We start from the raw sequence: 19,130 nt of genomic DNA on the forward strand, positions 1-19,130 counted from the left end.
ATCCTCTATTTACATTTTCTTCTTATAAGCAACTGTGGCTGCATTGTGATGCCTAGAATCATTACACTCCGTGATCTCCTCATCCCATTTGCATTGAGCTATACTCCCTTACAAGGACCTGTCTTCTTTTTCTTTTCTTTTCTTTTCTTTTCGTTTCTTTTTCTTTCTTTCTTTCTTTTATTTATTTATTTGTTTTTTGAGATGGAGTCTTGCTCAGCTGCCCAAGGTGGAAGACAATGGCTCAATCTCAGCTCACTGAAACTTCCACCTCCCAGGTTCAAGCGATTCTCCTGCCTCAGCCTCCCAAGTAGCTGGGATTACAGGCACGTGTCACCATGCCTGGCTAATTTTGTATTTTTAGTAGAGACAGGGTTTCACCGTGTTGGTCAGGCTGGTCACGAACTCCTGACCTCAGGTGATCCACCTGCCTCGGCCACCCAAAGTGCTGGGACTAAAGGCATGAATCACCACATCCCGCCAGAAGGGCCTATCTTCTATTTCATTTTTATTCTTAGGTTTCTTTCCAACCAAAGTTAAGCGTTTATTTGCATGCTAGAACTCTGTACAATCCTTTAAGCAATGGGTGTCTTTCTGTGTGAAATGGGGCTCTTGAAGACAGTAGATGAATGGGTCTTTTTTTTTTTAATCCAACTTGCAACTCTGTGCATTTTAAGTGGGATGTTTAGACCATTTACATTCAAGGTTATTATTGATGTGTGTAGCTTTGATCCTTCATGAAGTTGTTAGCTGGTTACTTTGTATTTTCTACTGTGTTGTTGTTTTATAGCGTCTGTGAATTATGTAGTGAAATAGACACATAGACCAATGAATCCCAGGGATAAAGCCATCCACCTTCAGCCATCTGATCTTTGACAAAATCAACAAAAAAATAAGCAATGGGGAAAGGACTCCATATTCAATAAACAGTGCTGGGATAGTTGTCTAGCCATATGCAGAAGATTGAAAATGGATCCCTACATTTCACTATATACAAAAATTAAGATGGATTAAAGATTTAAATGTAATACCTCCAACTATGAGAATCCTAAAGAAAACCTAGGACACACCATTCTGGACATCAGCCTTGGGAAATAATTTATGAATACATCCTTAAAGGGAGTTGCAACATAAACAAAAATTCACAAATGAATCTTCATTAAACTGGGACAACTTTTTAGGGAAACTAACTTAGAAACCCAAATTAAGTTCAGAAACTAGAATCTAGACTCCAGCAAAGCAGACTGAAATGAACTCCAATGATATTAATATGTTCATCTCATATTTAGTGCACACCTGCTATGTACAAGCATAACATTGGGTTCTTTGTTGGCTGCAGAGTTGAGTCACTGATGACGTCCACCTCTCTGAATGAGGATTTGGTTCATAGGAATTGTGGACCAGCAGATACGATGCTGCCAGTCTCCGTCTCAGAATCCATTATTCTTTGGATATTGGTTATCCTCACCATTGTCACTGTTATCCCTGAAATTGGGTGACAGTTGCCATTTCTCACAGAAATTTAAAAAGTCTTTTCTGCGGGTGTTTTGAGGGTTTTAAAAATTGTTTGTTGTCCTTTGTTTTCACAAGTGTAAAGTTGCTCCAAATTGTGGAGAATTATCATTTTCTTTTTTTTTCCTATTTCCTGTATTTTTTTTTTCACCATTTCTCCTTTGCCCTCAACCTTCAGAGGACAGTTTATCTCTGTCTTGGGCGAGGTGTTTTGGTTCCCCGATCCACTGGAGTCCCTGGCACCACCCACGGTTCCTAGCATGGGAGGTGCTCTGGAGTTGAGGACACTAAAACTGGCCTTGGCCTGCTTTTACTGCAATCCAGGACAGGCACAAATGCTATGTTTGTATGCGGGTAGAAGGTGAATATGCTGATGATGGTCAGAAGGAGACATCAGGACTTTTACAAACACAGGACAAGTGGTTGTTTTGTTCCTCAGTGGAGATGGGGAAAGTAGATTCTATACCCTTCCTTGATGAATCACTGTCAGCTGAAAAATCGCAAGTGATTGATCCCTGATCCACAACACCCACCTTTACCACTGGTGAGCAAACCACAGATGCCAGACTTGCAGGAATTTCTGATGACTTCTTATTGACCTGATGCCACACCACTCAAGATTTCTAGTCCACAATGAGCTTGTAGCACACCCCAACAAACTTCTCCTCAACTCACTGCTATGTTGTCCTAACTCACAAGATAGGTCCTGCCTGCCTCTCTAAATAGATCCAGAGATTTCACAGGAACTTCATTCCTCCCTGGCACCTAGGGTCCATGGAGTATTTACCTCAGGCCTGGTTGTTGTCAATCCCCTCACCACACCTACCTACTTACACACACACACACACACACACACAGAGGCTGCATCCTGCTCCATAGACAAAAGGAAAGGCAGTTTCACCATCCTTAGTTTCAACCACTTAATTGAAGGTGCACAATTTTTGCAAAACTGCAAAAATTGCAGTTTTGCAATGACTTTTAGTGGCAAAACCCGCAATTACTTTTGTGCCAACCTACAGTTTCTCCCCTACCCCAGAAGTCCACGTTGCTCAGTACTGAGAATGCACTGAGATCAGGTCTTCCTGTTTTCATTGTGTGCGAAGTTGCTGAAGGCTGACTGTTATTCCAGCCTACATCCTTTCTTCATTTCTTTTCCTTCCCACCCTCCAAAGACCTCCCCTGAGTGCCCTCCCCCGGTTTAGGTAACCATTTTCCATGTTCTTGTAATTCTTGGATCACAGCTTCATGCAAGCACTGAGCTCACCTAAATAGAAGACCTTTGCGGGTGTTCAATTGCATTCAGTACAATAGTGACCAAGGGATATCTCTGTGGGTCTGCCTATCCCAGGAGTTTGAAATCCTTGGTTACAAAAAGGTGTCTTTTAAATCTTTAAATCACCAAGTCTAGCACCAGGACTGGAATAATGAGGTTTCCTTAAATTGACCATGAGAGTGTAAACTGTTAACCTCAAGGTGGCGAGATTTGTATAAAATCTGGAATCTCCTTGAACATTTGCAATATGCCACCAGTCACGAGGGGGAGGCCTTAACTTTCATAACCAGATGCAAAGCTCAAAGCGACTAAAATGAAATGATAGTTTTGCTGAGTTCTGTGTGATCAAAACAATCGACCAGGTTTCCTCCTTTTGTGAAAAGCGGGTTTTGCATGCTCCTGGCAGCTGTATCTAAGGACTGTCTCCTCAGATTTCACACTCATAGAGAAAGGAATAAGAAAATGTGGGCCAAAAGACACAGAAGACAAATATCGCATATTCCTACTCGTATATGGGAGATGAAAAAGTTGATCTCATGGAGTTAGAAAGCTGAATGAAAATTACCAGGAGCTGGAAAGGGTGGGAAATAAAGAGATGTTGGTTAATGGGTTCAAGACCTAATTTGATAGAAGGAATTTATTCTAGTGTCCAACAGCACAGTAGGGTGACTAACAATAATTAATTTATATTTCAAAATAGGTAGAAGATTGAAATGTTCACAGCATAAACATGTTAAATCTTTGAGGTGATGAATATCTTAATTATCCTGATTTGATCATTATACATTGTATGCATCTATCAAAATACTATTATTTAATCTGTATGATTTCTATCTAAAAAAAGCATAGTCTTGGCCAGGCACGGCGGCTCATGCCTGTAATCCCAGCACTCTGGGAGGCTGAGGCGGGCGGATCACTTGAGATCAGGAGTTCGAGACTAACCTGGCTAACATGCCCAGTCTGGTGGACTGGACACAGTGACTCACATCTGTAATCCCAGCGCTTTGGGAGGCCGAAGTGGGCAGATCACTTTGAGCTCAGGAATTTGAGACCAGCCTGCGCAACATGGTAAAACCCTCTCTCTACAAAAAATACAAAAAAATTAGCTGGGCGTTGGTGGTTCATGCCTGTAGTCCCAACTACTTGGATCACTGAGGCTGGAGAATCTCTTGAGTCTGTCATGAGGAGGTGTGTAGTGAGCTGAGATGCCACCACTGCACTCCAGCCTGGGCGACAGAGTGAGACCTGTCTTAAAAAACAAAGGAGCTCTTGCCTGTAATTCCAGCTACGTAGGAGGCTCACCGTGGGGAATGCTTGAAGCCAGGAGTCTGTGAAAATCCTGGGCAACAAAGAAAGACTGTCACTTAAAAAAAATGAAAACAAAAATAAAAAGAACAAAGAGAAACAGTATCCTTTTGCCATCAGAGTCCCATGACTGTCATAGTTATCTGTCAAAGGCACGTGACCACAGTGGAAATCAACAAATAAAACACATCTCCTTAGAATGGGCCAAGACCACGGCCTGAGCATGTGTTGAAATTCTGACCATCCTCCTATAAAATATCAAAAATTAGTAAACTACAACAGCAACAAAAGAACAAAGTGGCAAACTCTATAGTGTAATGGAAACAAAACAGTGACAACATTTGCTGAGAAAGTTCAAGATTTTCTGACAGACAGAGAGCGGATAGAATGAACTCTACAGGGAAATAAGACTGGAGAAAACTGAGGTGCAAACATATCCTACAGAAAAACAGCCCTTTAGATAGAGAGGCTTTTTTGTGAAAAAGAGGAAACAATGTTTAGGGCACAACTTGGGTAATTATTAAAGCTGAACGCAGGAAAGGATGAGAGTAGAAACATACAGTCAGATACCGACAGTAATTTCATTCCAGTTCCCTCTGTCCTTCCTCAATAAGTGGTTTTTCTCAACACAAGACAGGAGTATAAATTGGACAACTGATTTTCCATAGCTACATTAAGTCCCAAGATCAGGTGATCAAGCTGAAATAATGCAGGATCACAAAAGATTATGTAATGTCAACTATCAAGGATCCTACGTTAGCAAAATACCATGGGTCAAGGGTGCTGATAACATGTTTTTGAAGATGTGAGGATATTTATCCAGAAAACATGAAACCTCAGATTCATACACTTGATCATTCATTAATTCTCTCTCTAACTGGCAGGCAAGGTGACAGATAGCCCTGCCTATGACAGGACTTCTCTCTTCCCTTTGTCATTCTGCAAACCACACATCTCCAAGTCTGCACTCATTTAAGATATTGTTTTCCAGTGTTTATCAGTCAGTGTGGGGGAAAGAGAGATCAGACTGTTACTGTGTCTGTGTAGAAAAGGAAGACATAAGAAACTCCGTTTTGATCTGTACCCTGAACAATTGTTTTGCCTTGAGATGCTGTTAATCTGTAACTTTTGCCCCAACCTTGTGCTCACAGAAACTTGCGTCGTACGGAATCAAGGTTTAGGGGATCTAGGGCTGTGCAGGATGTGCCTTGTTGACAATATGTCTACAGGCAGTGTGCTGCGTAAAAGTCATCGCCATTCTCCTTTCTCGATTAACCAGGGCCACAATGCACTGTGGAAAGCTGCAGGGACCTCTGCCCTGGAAAGCCGGGTATTGTCCAAGGTTTCTCCACACTGAGACAGCCTGAGATATGGCCTGGAGGGACAGGAAAGACCTGATGGTCCCCCAGCCCAACACCTGTGAAGGGTCTGTGCTGAGGAGGACAGAGGAAGGCCTCTTGCAGTTGAGATAAGAGGAAGGCCTCTGTCTCCTGCATGACCCTTGGAACGGACTGTCTCGGTATAAAATCCGATTGTACATTTGTTCTATTCTGAGATAGGAGAAAACCGTCCTGTGGCTGGAGGCGAGACATGCTGGTGGCAATGCTGCTCTGTTACTCTTTACTACACTGAGATGTTTGGGTGGAGAAAAGCATAAATATGGCCTACATGCATATCCAGGCATAGTACCTTCCCTTGAACTTATTTATGACACAGATTCCTTTGCTCACACGTTTTCTTGCTGACCTTCTCCCCACCATCACCCTGTTCTCCTGCCACATTCCCCTTGCTGAGATAGTGAAAATAGGCATCAATAAATACTGAGGGAACTCAGAGACCGGTGCTGGTGCGGGTCCTCCGTATGCTGAGTGCCGGTCCCCTGGGCCCACTGTTCTTTCTCTATACTTTGTCTCTGTGTCTTATTTCTTTTCTCAGTCTCTAGTCCCACCTGATGAGAAATACCGACAGGTGTGGAGGAGCTGGCCCCCTTCAGTCGGTGTCCAGTCAAGAAATATAAAACATTATAGGTAAATTGAAGGGAGAAAATTTCATATAGGAGCTAGTATTAGTGGGTTTGAAGGGTTGCAGAAGCAAAAAAAGGGGTTGTGAAGGATGCCACCTGATTGATAATGGCAGGAAGACCGCATCTCCCCAGGGCTGGAAGAGAAAAAGAAAAATGGTGTTGCCCAGATTCCAAGACTGCAGGTGAAGAGGAGGCTGCTCTTGCTGGAACTGAGCCACCTCAACAGGAATGGAAGCCTTCTCAGTGTACCCTTCCCTGCCGGGCTGCTGGGTGCTGCAGGCTCTGCTGCCATAATCACCGCAAGAGGCAATGTCAGAAGCAGAGAAACATGACTTCTGCCTCCTCCAGCCTTCCAGTCTCCCAGCAGTGCCTTCCACTGGAGAACCCGCAGGAGCCAGCTGCCACAAGACTCTGGGATGTGAACACAAGACATTATATTTTAGCAATGAGGAGACACAGTAGAAAAACAAATCTGGAGACACAAAATATGAGTCCTATTTGGCATCCCGTGATTGTAATCTGGAGTCTTGATCTTGATTTTTTAGCCAATTGGTGGCCATTTGTCTGACCTATTGAAGAGTTAGTAGCTGGAAAGTTTGTTGTCTGTAAGTATCAGGGCCAATGACATTAAAGGAGCCAATAACATGTAATAGAAAAGGCTTTATTGTCTCTTTCAGTGCAACAAACTGTTGGGAAAGAAAGTTTTTCTCCTGAGCAAACTGCCAAGTTCACCAAAGTAAACTGTCACTAGGAACGCACAATAAGAATCACCCCATTGGTTTCCAGGTTTATCTCACATATCCTGAGGTTATTTGTTCTGCTTCTCCATGTAGTTCTTCCAAAATTTATAAAGTACATCATTAAGCCTGTTGTGGATGCTACAGGATAACTGCTTTCCTCTCCAGAACAGGAGAAAGAATATCTCCTTACTTTCGTCATCCTAAGTGGCACCTGTTCTTGCAGGGGACTCAAATGTCCCCGCTTGACATTGTACCTCTGATATGGTTGTGGCTTGCTGTGCTTCTGTGTGTTGTTCACATCTGGGGTTGACTTACAAAGACATGCAGGTACCTCAAGGGTGGACCAGCACACCTTATGAACTGTGGGGATGGTCAAGAAGAGGTGTGAGGACCTGGCCCAGTTCTCTGCCAGGCAGTTCTTCCTCTGAGATTCCTTTACGTGGAAGAGGAGGAGGAAAAGAAAACCATGGTGACCACTCAGTAAGTGTATGGTCAAAATACCTGGACATTAGGATCTCAATTGATCCTCTTAAGGTTTCCATTTTCCTGGAAGATGTTCACCTGTTTGAAGGCCCATCCCTAGCAAATCCCTGGGTAGTAGCTTCCAGCAGAAGGACAGTGGGACCAAGACATCCTGGTGAGGACAGGAGTCCAAGGACTGTGTGTTTTGGGGATTAGTAATATTTACCCCACTCCCACCATCCTGTAGACTTAGTTCCAAGACTCATGATTAAGGATATTAACAACATCATAATAATACTCACTTTGATCTAATGATTGAAAAGTAATGATCTTAACTGTGGAAAATCCTAAGGGATCCAGAATGAAATTCTGAAGCACTTTTTGTTAGCACTTAGGGTAAATAAACATTTCTTGTTGGCAGAATCAGTTAGATGCGGTTTGATATTTTATGTTGAGCAAGAGGTGATTAATTTTCTTTGACTTTTTATTTATATTTTTACCTTTGGTTACAGAAGTGTAAAAATTGACATTTAGTGCTGAGACACTGTGATGTGTATTTTCCTCCATTAATTCATTTATTTCTTATGTGAATCCTGTGAAGTAAGTTACTTGCTGAAGAACTCACAGTAGAAAATATCAGAGCTTAGCCTGAGCCAAGTAAATCTGGTCCCAAAATTGGGCATCTCTTCACTCCTCAATCAATGGATACATTCTAATTTTGAAAGATCCAAACAGCACTTCAGAATTAAACCAAAAAATATCAATCTGCCTTAGTAAGATTCTGTTAGACAGAGTCTAGCAATGTTGCAAAGAAAAGGGAATGCTTATACACACTGTCGGCAGGAGTATAAATTAGTTTATCCGTTGTGGAAATCAGTGTGGCAATTCCTCAAAGAGCTAAAAACAGACCTACCACTTGACCTAGCAATCCCATCACTGAATATATACCCACAGGAATATAAATCATTCTGCCATAAAAATACATGCAGGCACAGGTTCATTGCAGCTCTATTCACAATAGCAAAGACATGGAACCAACCTAAATGTCCATCGATGGCAGATTGGATAAAGAAAACATGATACCTATATACCACGGTATACTATAAAGCCATAAAAAAAGAATGAGATCATGTCCTTTCCAGGAACATGGATGGAGTTGGAGGCCACTATCCATAGCAAACTAATGCAGGAACAGAAAACCAAATACTGCATATTCTCACTTAAAAGTGGGAGCTAAATGATGGGAACACACGGATACAAGAGGGGAACAACAGACAGTGGGGCCAACTTGAGCATGGAGGGTGAAAGGAGAGAGAGGATCAGGAAAGATAATGTTGGGTACTAGGCTTAATACCTGAGTGATAAAATAATGTGTACAACGCCACCGCCCCCCGCCATGATACCCGTTGACCTATGTAACAAACCTGCACATGTACCTGAAACCTAAAATAAAAGTTAAAAAAGAATTCTGCTAAAGGTGACATTGAATTTGTAGCATAACAGAGCATAGTTGACATCTTTGAATTTTCTACTGTTTCCTCCTGGAACCAGGCGTGTGCCTCTATTTATTTAGATTTCCTTTTTATATTGTGAGTAAAATTGCATGATTTTATTATTAGTGGTTTGCATATCTCCACTCAGGTAGATTTCAATATAGTTTTGTTGCTGCTATTTATATTCTTGTCAAAGTACCATTTTCCATTATGGTATGTAATGGTGCAGCTAGCATGCAAGAAAGCAATTGATTTTTATTATATTCTGATATATTCAGCTAACTTCATGTACTCATTTCTTTTAAAATGTTTTTTTCAGTAGATTGTCTTAGATTTTCATCAAAGTTGATCTGCTATCTATAATAGTGCAATTCCTTGATTCAGTTTTTTCAGTAAGAATTTTTTTTCTTGTGTGAAGAAACTATTTCTTTACAATTTGCATCTTTCTTATTCTTCTAAAACACTATTTTAAGAACACTTTCAGGTTTATAGAAAAATTGAATAGAAAATACAGAGTTTGCATTTAACCCCTAATCCCACACAGGCACAGCCTTCCTTGTTATTCATAGCCTAACCCATAGTAATATACATAATTAATAAACTCATCTTGACAAATTATTTTCATCCAAAGTACGTAGTTTATGTTAAGGTTCACTCTTGCTGTCCTACATTCTATAAGTTCTGAGAAATGTGTAAAGACCTGTATGTACCATCATAGGACAGACACCCTATTCAACAAATGGTGCTGGAATAATTGGCAAGCCACCTGTAGGAGAATGAGACTGTATCCTCATCTCTCACCTTATACAAAAATCAACTAAAAGTGGATCAAGGACTTAAATCTAAGACCTGAAACTATAAAAATTCTAAAAGATAACATTGGAAAAACTGTTCTAGACATTAGCTTAGGCAAAGACTTCATGATCAAGAACCCAAAAGCAAATGCAACGAAAACAAACATAAACAGGAAGGACTTAATTAAACTAATAAGCTTCTGCACAGCAAAAGAAACAGTCAGCAGAGTAAACAGACAACCCACAGAGTAGAAGAAAATCTTCACAATCTATACATCCAACAAACGCCTATTATCCAGAACCTACCAGGAACTCAAACAAACGAACAAGAAAAATACAAACAATCCCATCAAAAAGTGGGCTAAGGACATGAATAGACAATTCTCAAAAGAAGATATGCAAAAGGCCAACAAACATATGAAAAAATGCTCAATATCACTAATAATCAGGGAAACACAAATCAAAACCACAATACAATACCTCCTTACTCCTGCAAGAATGGCCGTAATCAAAAAATAAAAAGTAACAGATATTGGTATGGATGTGGTGAAAAGGAAACAAGTCTACACTGTTGGTAGGAATGTAAACTAGGACAACCACTATGGAAAACAGTGTGAGATTCCTTAAATAACTAAGAGTAAAACTTCCAGCAATCCCACTACTGGTTATCTGCCCAGAAGAAAAGAAGTCATTATATGAAAAAGATACTTGCACATGCATGTTTATAGCAGCACAATTTGTTATTGCAAAAATATGGAAACAGCCCAAGTGCCCGTAAGTCAATGAGTGGATAAAGAAATTGTGGTATATACGTACACAATGGCCATAAAAAGGAATGAATTCATGGCATTTGCAGCAACCTGAATGGAACTGGAGACTGTTATTCCAAGTGAAGTCACTTAGGAATGGAAGACCGAACATCGTATGTTCTCACTCATGAGTGGGAGCTAAGCTATGAGGATGCAAAGGCATAAGAATGACACAATGGACGTTGGGGACTTGGGGGAAAGGGTGGAAGCGGTGAGGGATAAAAGACTACAAATTCAGTTCAGTGTGTACTATTTGGATGATAGGGGCACCAATATCTCGTAAATCATCACTAAAGAACTTACTCATGTATCCAAATACCACCTGTCCCCCAAAAACCTATGGAAATAAAAACAAAAATAAAAGAATTCAGAATCATTTCCCTGCCCTAAAAATCCTCTGTGTGTTCCCTTTTTGTGCCCCCTCCTCACTAACCTCTGCCAATCACTGATCTTTTTCTCCATATGTGCTTTTCAGAATGTCATGTGGTTGGAATCCTACAGTAGATAACCCTTTCAGATTTGCTTCTTCCACTTAGTCATATGCATTTGAGAGTCCTCTTTGTCTTTTCATGGCATAATAGCTCATTTCTTCTTGGTGGCGAATCATCTTCCACTGTCTGTATGTACCACAGGTTAATAATCCCTGCACCTCTTAAAGGACTTCTCAGTTGCTTCCCAGTTTTGACAATTTTCAATCAAGCTGCTATGAATATCTGTGTCCACATTTTGGTACAGAAATAACATTGCAACTAATTTAAGTCAATATCAAGGAGCAAACTTACTGGAATTTATGGTGAGAATGTGCTCACTTTAGTAAGAAACTGCCACATTGTCTTCCAAATGGTTGTACCATTTTGCATTCCCACCAGTCAATGAATGAGGATTCCTGTTGCTCCTCATCTCGCCAGCATTTGGTGTTGTCAGTATAGGATGTTTGCTTAAAAGGAAAAAAAAAAAGAAATTAACTAAATGAAAGAGCTAATGTGAGACATCATTAGAAGAATTCATTTGAGTCCAAAAGTGAAACTCAAGGAGGAGTTGAGATTGCAATTAATCTGTATCCACCTTCAGCCCACCTCACATGTCACCATTGCCAGATGTACGGACTGAGAAGCACTTTGTTACTTGACAACTCACACACCATCAATGCTGGAGCCAGACCTTCTGGCTTTCAAACTGTGCAACTATGGATAGGTTTCTTTTTTCTGCAAGTAAGTTGCCTCAACTATAATTTTGGAAATGTAATAGCTTATGTCTTATAATTTTGTGACAAGGATGCGAATATGATAAATTGTGTTTTGCAGGTTTGGACATAGAAACTGAAAACTATTGCTACCATTTTTGTTACCACTATTCTCATTAGCCACAGAAGATTTTGCAACTTGCAGGACCTCCATGTTTCTAAATAGAATGAGCTCACTGTTGGTTTGGTGGCTGGATTTTCATGGAATATTCTATTCTATGAAGTCAAGTCAATGTTTGTGTGGTCAATAATAAAAAGTGGTTTGTTGACTGAATGAATGAGCCAAGAAAAAGAAAGGGCTTAGGAAAGAATATGCTCAAGGCCCTTTTGGCCTTCTGTAAATCCTTGGCTTTACAGAAGAAGCAGGTAGCTCAGAACTGAGGTGCTTGGCAGGTATAATTTTGACTTCAAGCTTAGGTGATTTAATTTTTTTTCATTGTGATACAAAAATGTAAAACGTGCCATTTTAAGCATTTCTTAGTGTGCACCTTAGTGGTATTAAGTACCTTCATGAGAGAGATTTGTTTTGCAATCAATCTCTAGAAACTTTTTCTTAAAAACCTGAAACTCTCTATCATTAAATGATAACTCTCAATATCTTTTTCCCTCCAGCCTCTGGAAACCACTATCTAATTTCTGTTTCTATGAATCTGGCTACTGTAAATACCACACATAAGTGGAATCATACTATGTTTGTTTTTGTAACTGGATTATTTCATATAGCACAATGTACTCTAGTTCATCTATATCAAATTCTATAGCATGTGTCTGAATCTCCTTCCCTTTTGAGTCTGAATAAGATTCTATTCCTTGAATGCACAGATTTGCTTCATCCATTCATCTGGGGATGAACACTGGGTTGGATCCCCTTCCTGACTGATGTGCAAAGTGTCCTTAAAGACATGCGTATGCAATATCTCTACAAGATCCTGATTTCAGTTTTTGTGGATGTATCCTCAAAGGAGAAATTCCTTGATCCTATGATATTTTCTATTTTAATTTGAAAGGCCCCCATACTCTTCCATGGCAGCTTCATATTTTACATTCCCACCAAGTGTGCATTAGAATTGCTACCTCTGCCCATCCTTGTTACAATATTATATTCAAATTTATGAGTTTGCTTGTTGGTCTATTTTATAATAGCATCCTAAGGGGTATGAAAAGTCTATGTTATTTTGACCTAAGATTTGAAAACCAAAAAATCAGTGGGGTAACAAAATCTGAAGGTGTCTCACCTCTCCCACCCATTCTGCTGTCATGACCCATAGCGGAAAGTAGAAGCTCCCCTCCACTTAACTCATCCTGTTCTCCAGTCACAAACCCTTCCCTGTTTAACCATGAGCACCTGTCTGTTTCAGGTTCACCTGGCTACCTGGTGTCCCTCACAAGCCACTTGGTTTATACAGTGTCAATTTCTCTCATGCTGTTCCCTGGTCTTCTTCCATACTCTGTGCATGTGTGTGTGTGTGTGTATGTGTATGTGTGCATATGTGTGTGTATGTGTGTATATGTGTGTATGTTTGTGTGTGTATGTGTGCATATGTATGTGTGTATGTGTACATGTGTATGTTGTGTATGTGTGTCTCTGTGTGTATGTGTGCATGTGTGTATGTGTATGTGTGTACTTGCGTGTATGTGTGTGTCTGTGTATGTGTGCATATGTGTGTGTCTGTGTGTATGTGTATGTGTGTGTATGTTGTGTGTGTGTATGTGTGTGTGAATCAAATCCAATGTGTCCCTGAGCGGCACTCAGATATGCTCCTTTATATTCCCAGCCTCAAGTCTCAATGCCTTCACCCAGAATGTTCCATGCCTCCCCCTGTTTCCCTGGAGCACTCTGCTCATGGCTGGGGAAGGGCAGAGGAGTCGTCCCCATGGGCTGCTCTGCTGCTGGGACCCTGGGACTCAGAAGCTCTGATCCTCCTAATGAAGAGAAAACTAAAGAGGAACTCCTATTAGTCCATATAGAGCTTGGTGAGTTGATATTAAATTTCCCTGAAATTGTTTTTGAAGTCTTGGCTTCCACCTGAAGATTAGGAGTTGGGGTGGTTGATGCAGTGAAATCTTTGTTTCACTGTTCTCTCTAGGGATGTGGAAAACCGATGAGTTTCTTTCACAGTCACCACCACACTACTCATCTTTCACCCTCAACTGCCCACAGGGAAGCCTGGTACCATGAGCATTCTTTTATAATGAACACGAATGTCACCCATGTAGCAGTTTGTTGATTCATAATTTTATGATGCATTTGTTAAAAGATGGTTCGCTGATCTTCTTCTCCATGCCCGCCACTGTGCTAAGCCAGGATGAGTAAAAGCAGATACTGGCCCTGTGATTATGGAGCTAACAGTCCAGGAAAACTTGTTTCCATGAACTGATTCCACATTTGTAAAATAACAGCCTTGGAACTGCTGCAAATGAGAGGTGCATGCTTCTAGCAGAGTCTATAAAGGGCAACACTGACCAAATCATCGGGATCAGGCCACAATGCCCATGGGTGGAAAGAGTGAACTGAAATATTGCATGAACTAGGTAAGGAGGAGGGATCCATCGAAAGTATCAACGATGAAAACGAAAAAACCCTGTGCAGGTGTTAAGGGCAATAGGAATGATAAAAGTACAAGCAAACAGTCCTCTCTCGGAGATACACGTCCTCCTCAATGGACCGTAGAGCTGACAAGGTGAATGCCAAGCCTGTGCCAGGACAAGCTCTGGTCCACAGAATGCCTCACAGACCTGTCTGCTGTGAAAGAGGTCTCATTCCTGAAGCCCATGTCCCTGGGTCTGTAGACTCAGAGACCATGAGCTGGGTTTCTTTTTCCATTTATGTCAGAGAGAAATGTTGTATCTAGGTGTCCATGTAGTTCTGCAAGTAGATGATTTTGTGGATTTTGGCTGTGCTCTAAACCAGGAGCTAGTGGCAAACTATGACATCTATGACAAGTGGGACAAGATAATGGGAGTTAGCATTTATTGAGAACTACTATGTACCAGAACTTAGTAAATTTTAAACACACCCCCCGCCCATGAACACCCTCATTTGATCATCCATGAACCCAGTGATGTAGGCACCATTACTAGCCTACTTTGACAAATAGGAAAACTGAGGTTACATAAGCGGAATGATTTCCTTAAGGTCCAAAAGCCCATAAGTGAGGATCTGAACCCTCGTATCTGTGAATCTCACCACTGGCCCTCCCACTCCTTGGTGGTGGCGGCAGAGCTGGCTCAGGGATTCCCTCATGATTCTGTGTGATGGAAGTGAGAGCCACTGTTGCCCTCATCTGGGGCTCCAACAAACCTGCCAAGATATCTCTGATGACACAGCCCATAAGGTCCCCTCTTTCCACACAGGTCTTTCTGGGTGGTTTTAAGCCCTCCTGCCCATCAGAAATACCAGAGCAGTTTAAATAGTACAGGAATCAGGTAGTCAACCCAAAGCTACTGAATCAAAATCCCCAGAGAGAGAAATCTGGGGAGTCCGTCTATGTTAAAAGCTCCAAGTGATTCGATTGCACAGCTGCGAATGGAAAGCTCGGGCCTAGGCTGTGACTCCTCTCAAATGTAAGTTCATTTAGGAGAGAAATTTCTGGTGATCGATTTCCTGCTCACACCACACGAAGGCATCACAGCAGGAAGGCAGGAGGGTATGTATTGCTTTGTCTGGGGGCTTCCTTCACTTTCTATTAAAAATGGGATTGGCTCAGGCACCACAGCTAGATTTGAAGTGGAAAACTTGAGCCTAGGGATTAAGGGGAAGTGACCACCCACCCTGTTCATCTGCCTCTTCTTTTCCGTCATCTTCCTCTCCTGAAGCCCCAGAGCAAAGAACTCTCAATACCTGTCTGATGCATGATTAGCTCCGGACACTCCAAAAGCTACTTTGGAAAAAGTTAGGTTACTTAATCATCAGATCAACCCTAAGATAAGACGTGGGTGGCTACACATCACAGAAAGCTTGCTCTTCAGAGAGAGAAAATGTGAATCTTGGCCATATTTATAGCTGCACTCATAAACAAGACTCAGGTTTTTCAGTGATATAGGCTACAGAACAGGTGCAGCAGTTGCTTTTCCCCAGGAAATTCTCCAAAGGTAGGGTGCATTGAACTAGGTTTTAGGTACCTATGCAGTGAACATGGTGGTGATGGTAAGGGGCTGAGGGAAAGAATAGGTCTTGTTTAGGCTTGCTTAATGTGCAACTGAAACAGGCCTGGCTGGTTGTCAGACATGCAGGGGGATCAAAGCAGGGTTTCCTTATGTCCCTGCTCTCCCATAACCAGAACACAGCCTTCCAGCTTCCTGTGCCTGCTGAAGTCAGAATTCACCTGTGCCCTTGAACTGATACAAAGAAAAAAAAATCAGCAAAAGTTCAGAAGGAAGCTGAGAATCCCAGGAATATTTCCAGACGTGCCTGAACACTCACCTGGAGCACAGAGCAGGGTTCCTGCAGGGCTGCCCTCCTGTGCTCTGCCCCAGTCAGGGTGCAGGGAAGGGTGGGGAGGTGACACTGATGGCAGCAGCCCTGGGAAGGAGGGGTGGGCTGGGAGCCAGGCCTCGTGACCAGTACCAGCTAGGCTCCCTAGGTACAAATATCCCTGGGCTCTGCAGCTCCACAGGCTCCTGGGGTGGAGTCCAAATCACTCATTGTTTGTGAAAGCTGAGCTCACAGCAGAATAAGCCACCATGAGGCTGTCGGTGTGTCTCCTGCTGGTCTCGCTGGCCCTTTCCTGCTACCAGGGTGAGTACATCAGTCATGAGTCCAGCACCAGCCCCTGGGAAGCACCCTCCTCCGAGCACAAGGTCACCTATTCAGGCTGCGGTTGGGATCTGCACAAAACCAAAATTCCGAACCTTTTTCTGTGCTTGTTGAACAAGCCCCTCATCAAGTTCAGAGCTATTTCTTCTACTTCCCAGCACCTAGGAAGTTTTATTGCAAATCAGTGCAGGCAAATGTTTGGAATTCTTCTGCCTGAGTGTCACTTCTGGATGGGATCTGTGTCAGATGATGTAACGTGAGGTCGGGGGTGAATCTGGGCTCCGCCAGTTCTCAGCCCTGTGACCCTGGGCACAATGCTCACCCTCCCTGAGCCCCCTCCTATCACTGGTGGTTAGCACTTCTGCCAGGAGAAGCTATGAGAATGGAATAAGAAAGATTAATACTGTCAAAAGAGTCTAGCTGTGGGCTGAGCATGGCGGCTCATGCCTGTAATCTTAGCACTTTGGAAGGTCAAGGAGAGCGGATTGCTTGAGCTCAGGAGTTTCAGTCCAGCCTAGGAAACATGGCAAAACTCCAGCTTTACCAAAAGAAATACAAAAAATCAGCCAGACATGGTGGCATGTGCCAGTAGTCCGGGGCTGAGGTGAAGATATCCGTTGAGCCCAGGAGGTCGAGGCTGCAGTGAGCCCTGATTGAGCTACTGAAGTCCAGCCTGGGTGACAAAGGGAGACCCTGTCTCTCTCTCTCACACACACACACACACACACAAAGAGTTTAGCTGTTGATATGAAGTGCTTTCCTTTATTGTGAGACCTTGAGGAAGTCACACCCAGAGGGTCTGGCATTGTCATCAGTACAACACAGGTGTGAGAACATAGAACCCAGGGGATCCTGTCTGGTTTAACATCAGGGAGCCAAAGAGAAAACTCGACTTTCCTATATTTTTATGCTTGTGCTGCAGCTAATGCCGCGGTCTGCCCAGCTGTTGTTTCTGAGCTGTTCGACTTCCTCTTCATTAGTGAACGTGTGTTCAAGTTATATCTTGCCAGATATGATGCCCCTCCGGAATTTGTTGCAGCCAAGTTAAGAGTGAAGAGATGCACGGATCAGACTGCCCTTCAGACACGAAGCCTCATTGCAGAAACCCTGGTAACTTCTTTCTCCTTTATTTGTTGAGGCTTCTGGTCAGCGGCACAGTGTGAAGTGGGATCAGCTTGCTGCTCTGTGGGGGACACAGGTGGTGGGGCAGCTGCCATGGTCACCTCTTGAGAAGGTCACTTGGGGCCACAGGGTGGGTGCTTCCATTTCGCCTGCAGAGTCAACTCAGTTGCGCACAGCCTCCTGCATGTTCCTCCTCCTCAGGTCACCTGCCTGGATGCCATGTCCCCCGAGTGTGCCGAGGACATGGGGAATGAGTCTGGGCCCAGGCAGAAATGGTAATGGGCCAAGTACGGCCACCTCCCTGCTGGGGGCCTTCCTAAGATCAAACTGCCCTCATGCAATGGACACAGTCACTGTGGAATGTACTGGGCAGCGTGGGAGCCTTGAACAGGGAGAGGAAGGCAGGGAGGGGCCTAGAGCAGGGCCTCCCGCAGAGGCAGCGCTGGAGGGCTGGGCTTCTCTGCAGCTTCTGCAGAGCCAGGAAGGAGCTCCTCCCAGCTCCTCAGACTCCACTCTCCCCTCCTCACCCACGATGCTCTCCTGACCACGGCCAGTGGGCCAAGACCCTCGCTACTCCACCTCCTGCAGTGCCATGGAAGCGGGATGCTCTCATTCTGTCTTTCTCAAGAAATCAGAGGTTTTCCAGGGGCCTTTCAGCCTGGCTGCCTCTGGGCTGCTGTCCTGAGGTTTAGCTACAAATGCTCATGGAAGCTGCAGGCTGAGGACTGAGAGGTGCTTGGGTCCTGAGGCCGAATTCCCACATGGGGAGGCTGGAGTCTCCTGGAAGCCAAGCTTCCCAGAAGCCCTCTCAGCCCTGACCAGCCTCTCCGCCCTGGGTCCCTCATTTCAGGAAACACGAGACTCCAAGTCCTGGGACAGCCCAGACAATAACCTCTTGCTGCTTTGTCCACCCCTCGTCCCTTCCTCCCATGAGGATCCTGGGTCTCACTCCTGGATCCCCCCAGGGCTATTGGCCTGGCAAGGAAAGACTGCTCCATCACCGGCATGGGTACTGTGAGGCCACCAGGTCTAGGCCTCAGTTTCCCAAACTGAGTTGTTGCCTCTGCCCTTCCAATTGCCTTTGGAGGCAGAATCCCACTGGCCTCTTGGATGTGAGCCTGTCGTCTCCAGCAGCAGCATGACTGACCCCACATTCCTTTCTTTTTTCTTTTTCTATTTTAGGTGAAAATACTGAAGAAGTGTAGTATGTGACATGTAAAAACTTTCAGCCTGGTTTCCACCATCTTTCAATGATACCCCCATCTTCCCTGCAGAATGTAAAGGTTTCAATGTCTTGCTTTAATAAATCACTTGCTCTCCACGTCTCCATTGGTCTTGTTATAATCCTGCAGTCTCGAGCCTTGAGTAAAGGGTGGTTTCTATAGTGTAGTGGACTTTTGCTGTGGGTGATAATTAACTCCAGAGAACCAGGGTCCTGTTACCAATGGGGCCTGAGTCCAGGTGTCAGAGAGGGGAATATTTGGTAGGAATTATCCTGCATTCCTTACAGATGTCCCATCCTGCAGCTGTGAATGAAAACCATGGTAACGAGGACACAGGAATTGAAATGTTCCTGCTGGTCTTATACTGAGGGAACCCCC

At 43.3% G+C, this 19,130-nt stretch overlaps 1 protein-coding gene across 1 annotated transcript; it reads left to right on the top strand.

Annotated features, from left to right (window-relative positions):
- The first annotated feature begins 13,276 nt into the window (after positions 1-13,276).
- On the top strand, positions 13,277-18,850 carry LOC101017903 (secretoglobin family 1D member 2). Its single transcript, XM_003909706.4, has 3 exons — positions 13,277-16,389; positions 17,330-17,517; positions 18,712-18,850. The coding sequence occupies exons 1-3, from the start codon at positions 16,335-16,337 to the stop codon at positions 18,739-18,741; spliced, it is 273 nt and encodes a 90-aa protein (XP_003909755.1). The 5' UTR covers positions 13,277-16,334; the 3' UTR covers positions 18,742-18,850.
- The last annotated feature ends 280 nt before the right edge of the window (positions 18,851-19,130 follow it).

This window comes from Papio anubis, chromosome 12 (genome assembly GCF_008728515.1).
Source record: "Papio anubis isolate 15944 chromosome 12, Panubis1.0, whole genome shotgun sequence".
NCBI classification, from domain to species: domain Eukaryota; kingdom Metazoa; phylum Chordata; class Mammalia; order Primates; family Cercopithecidae; genus Papio; species Papio anubis.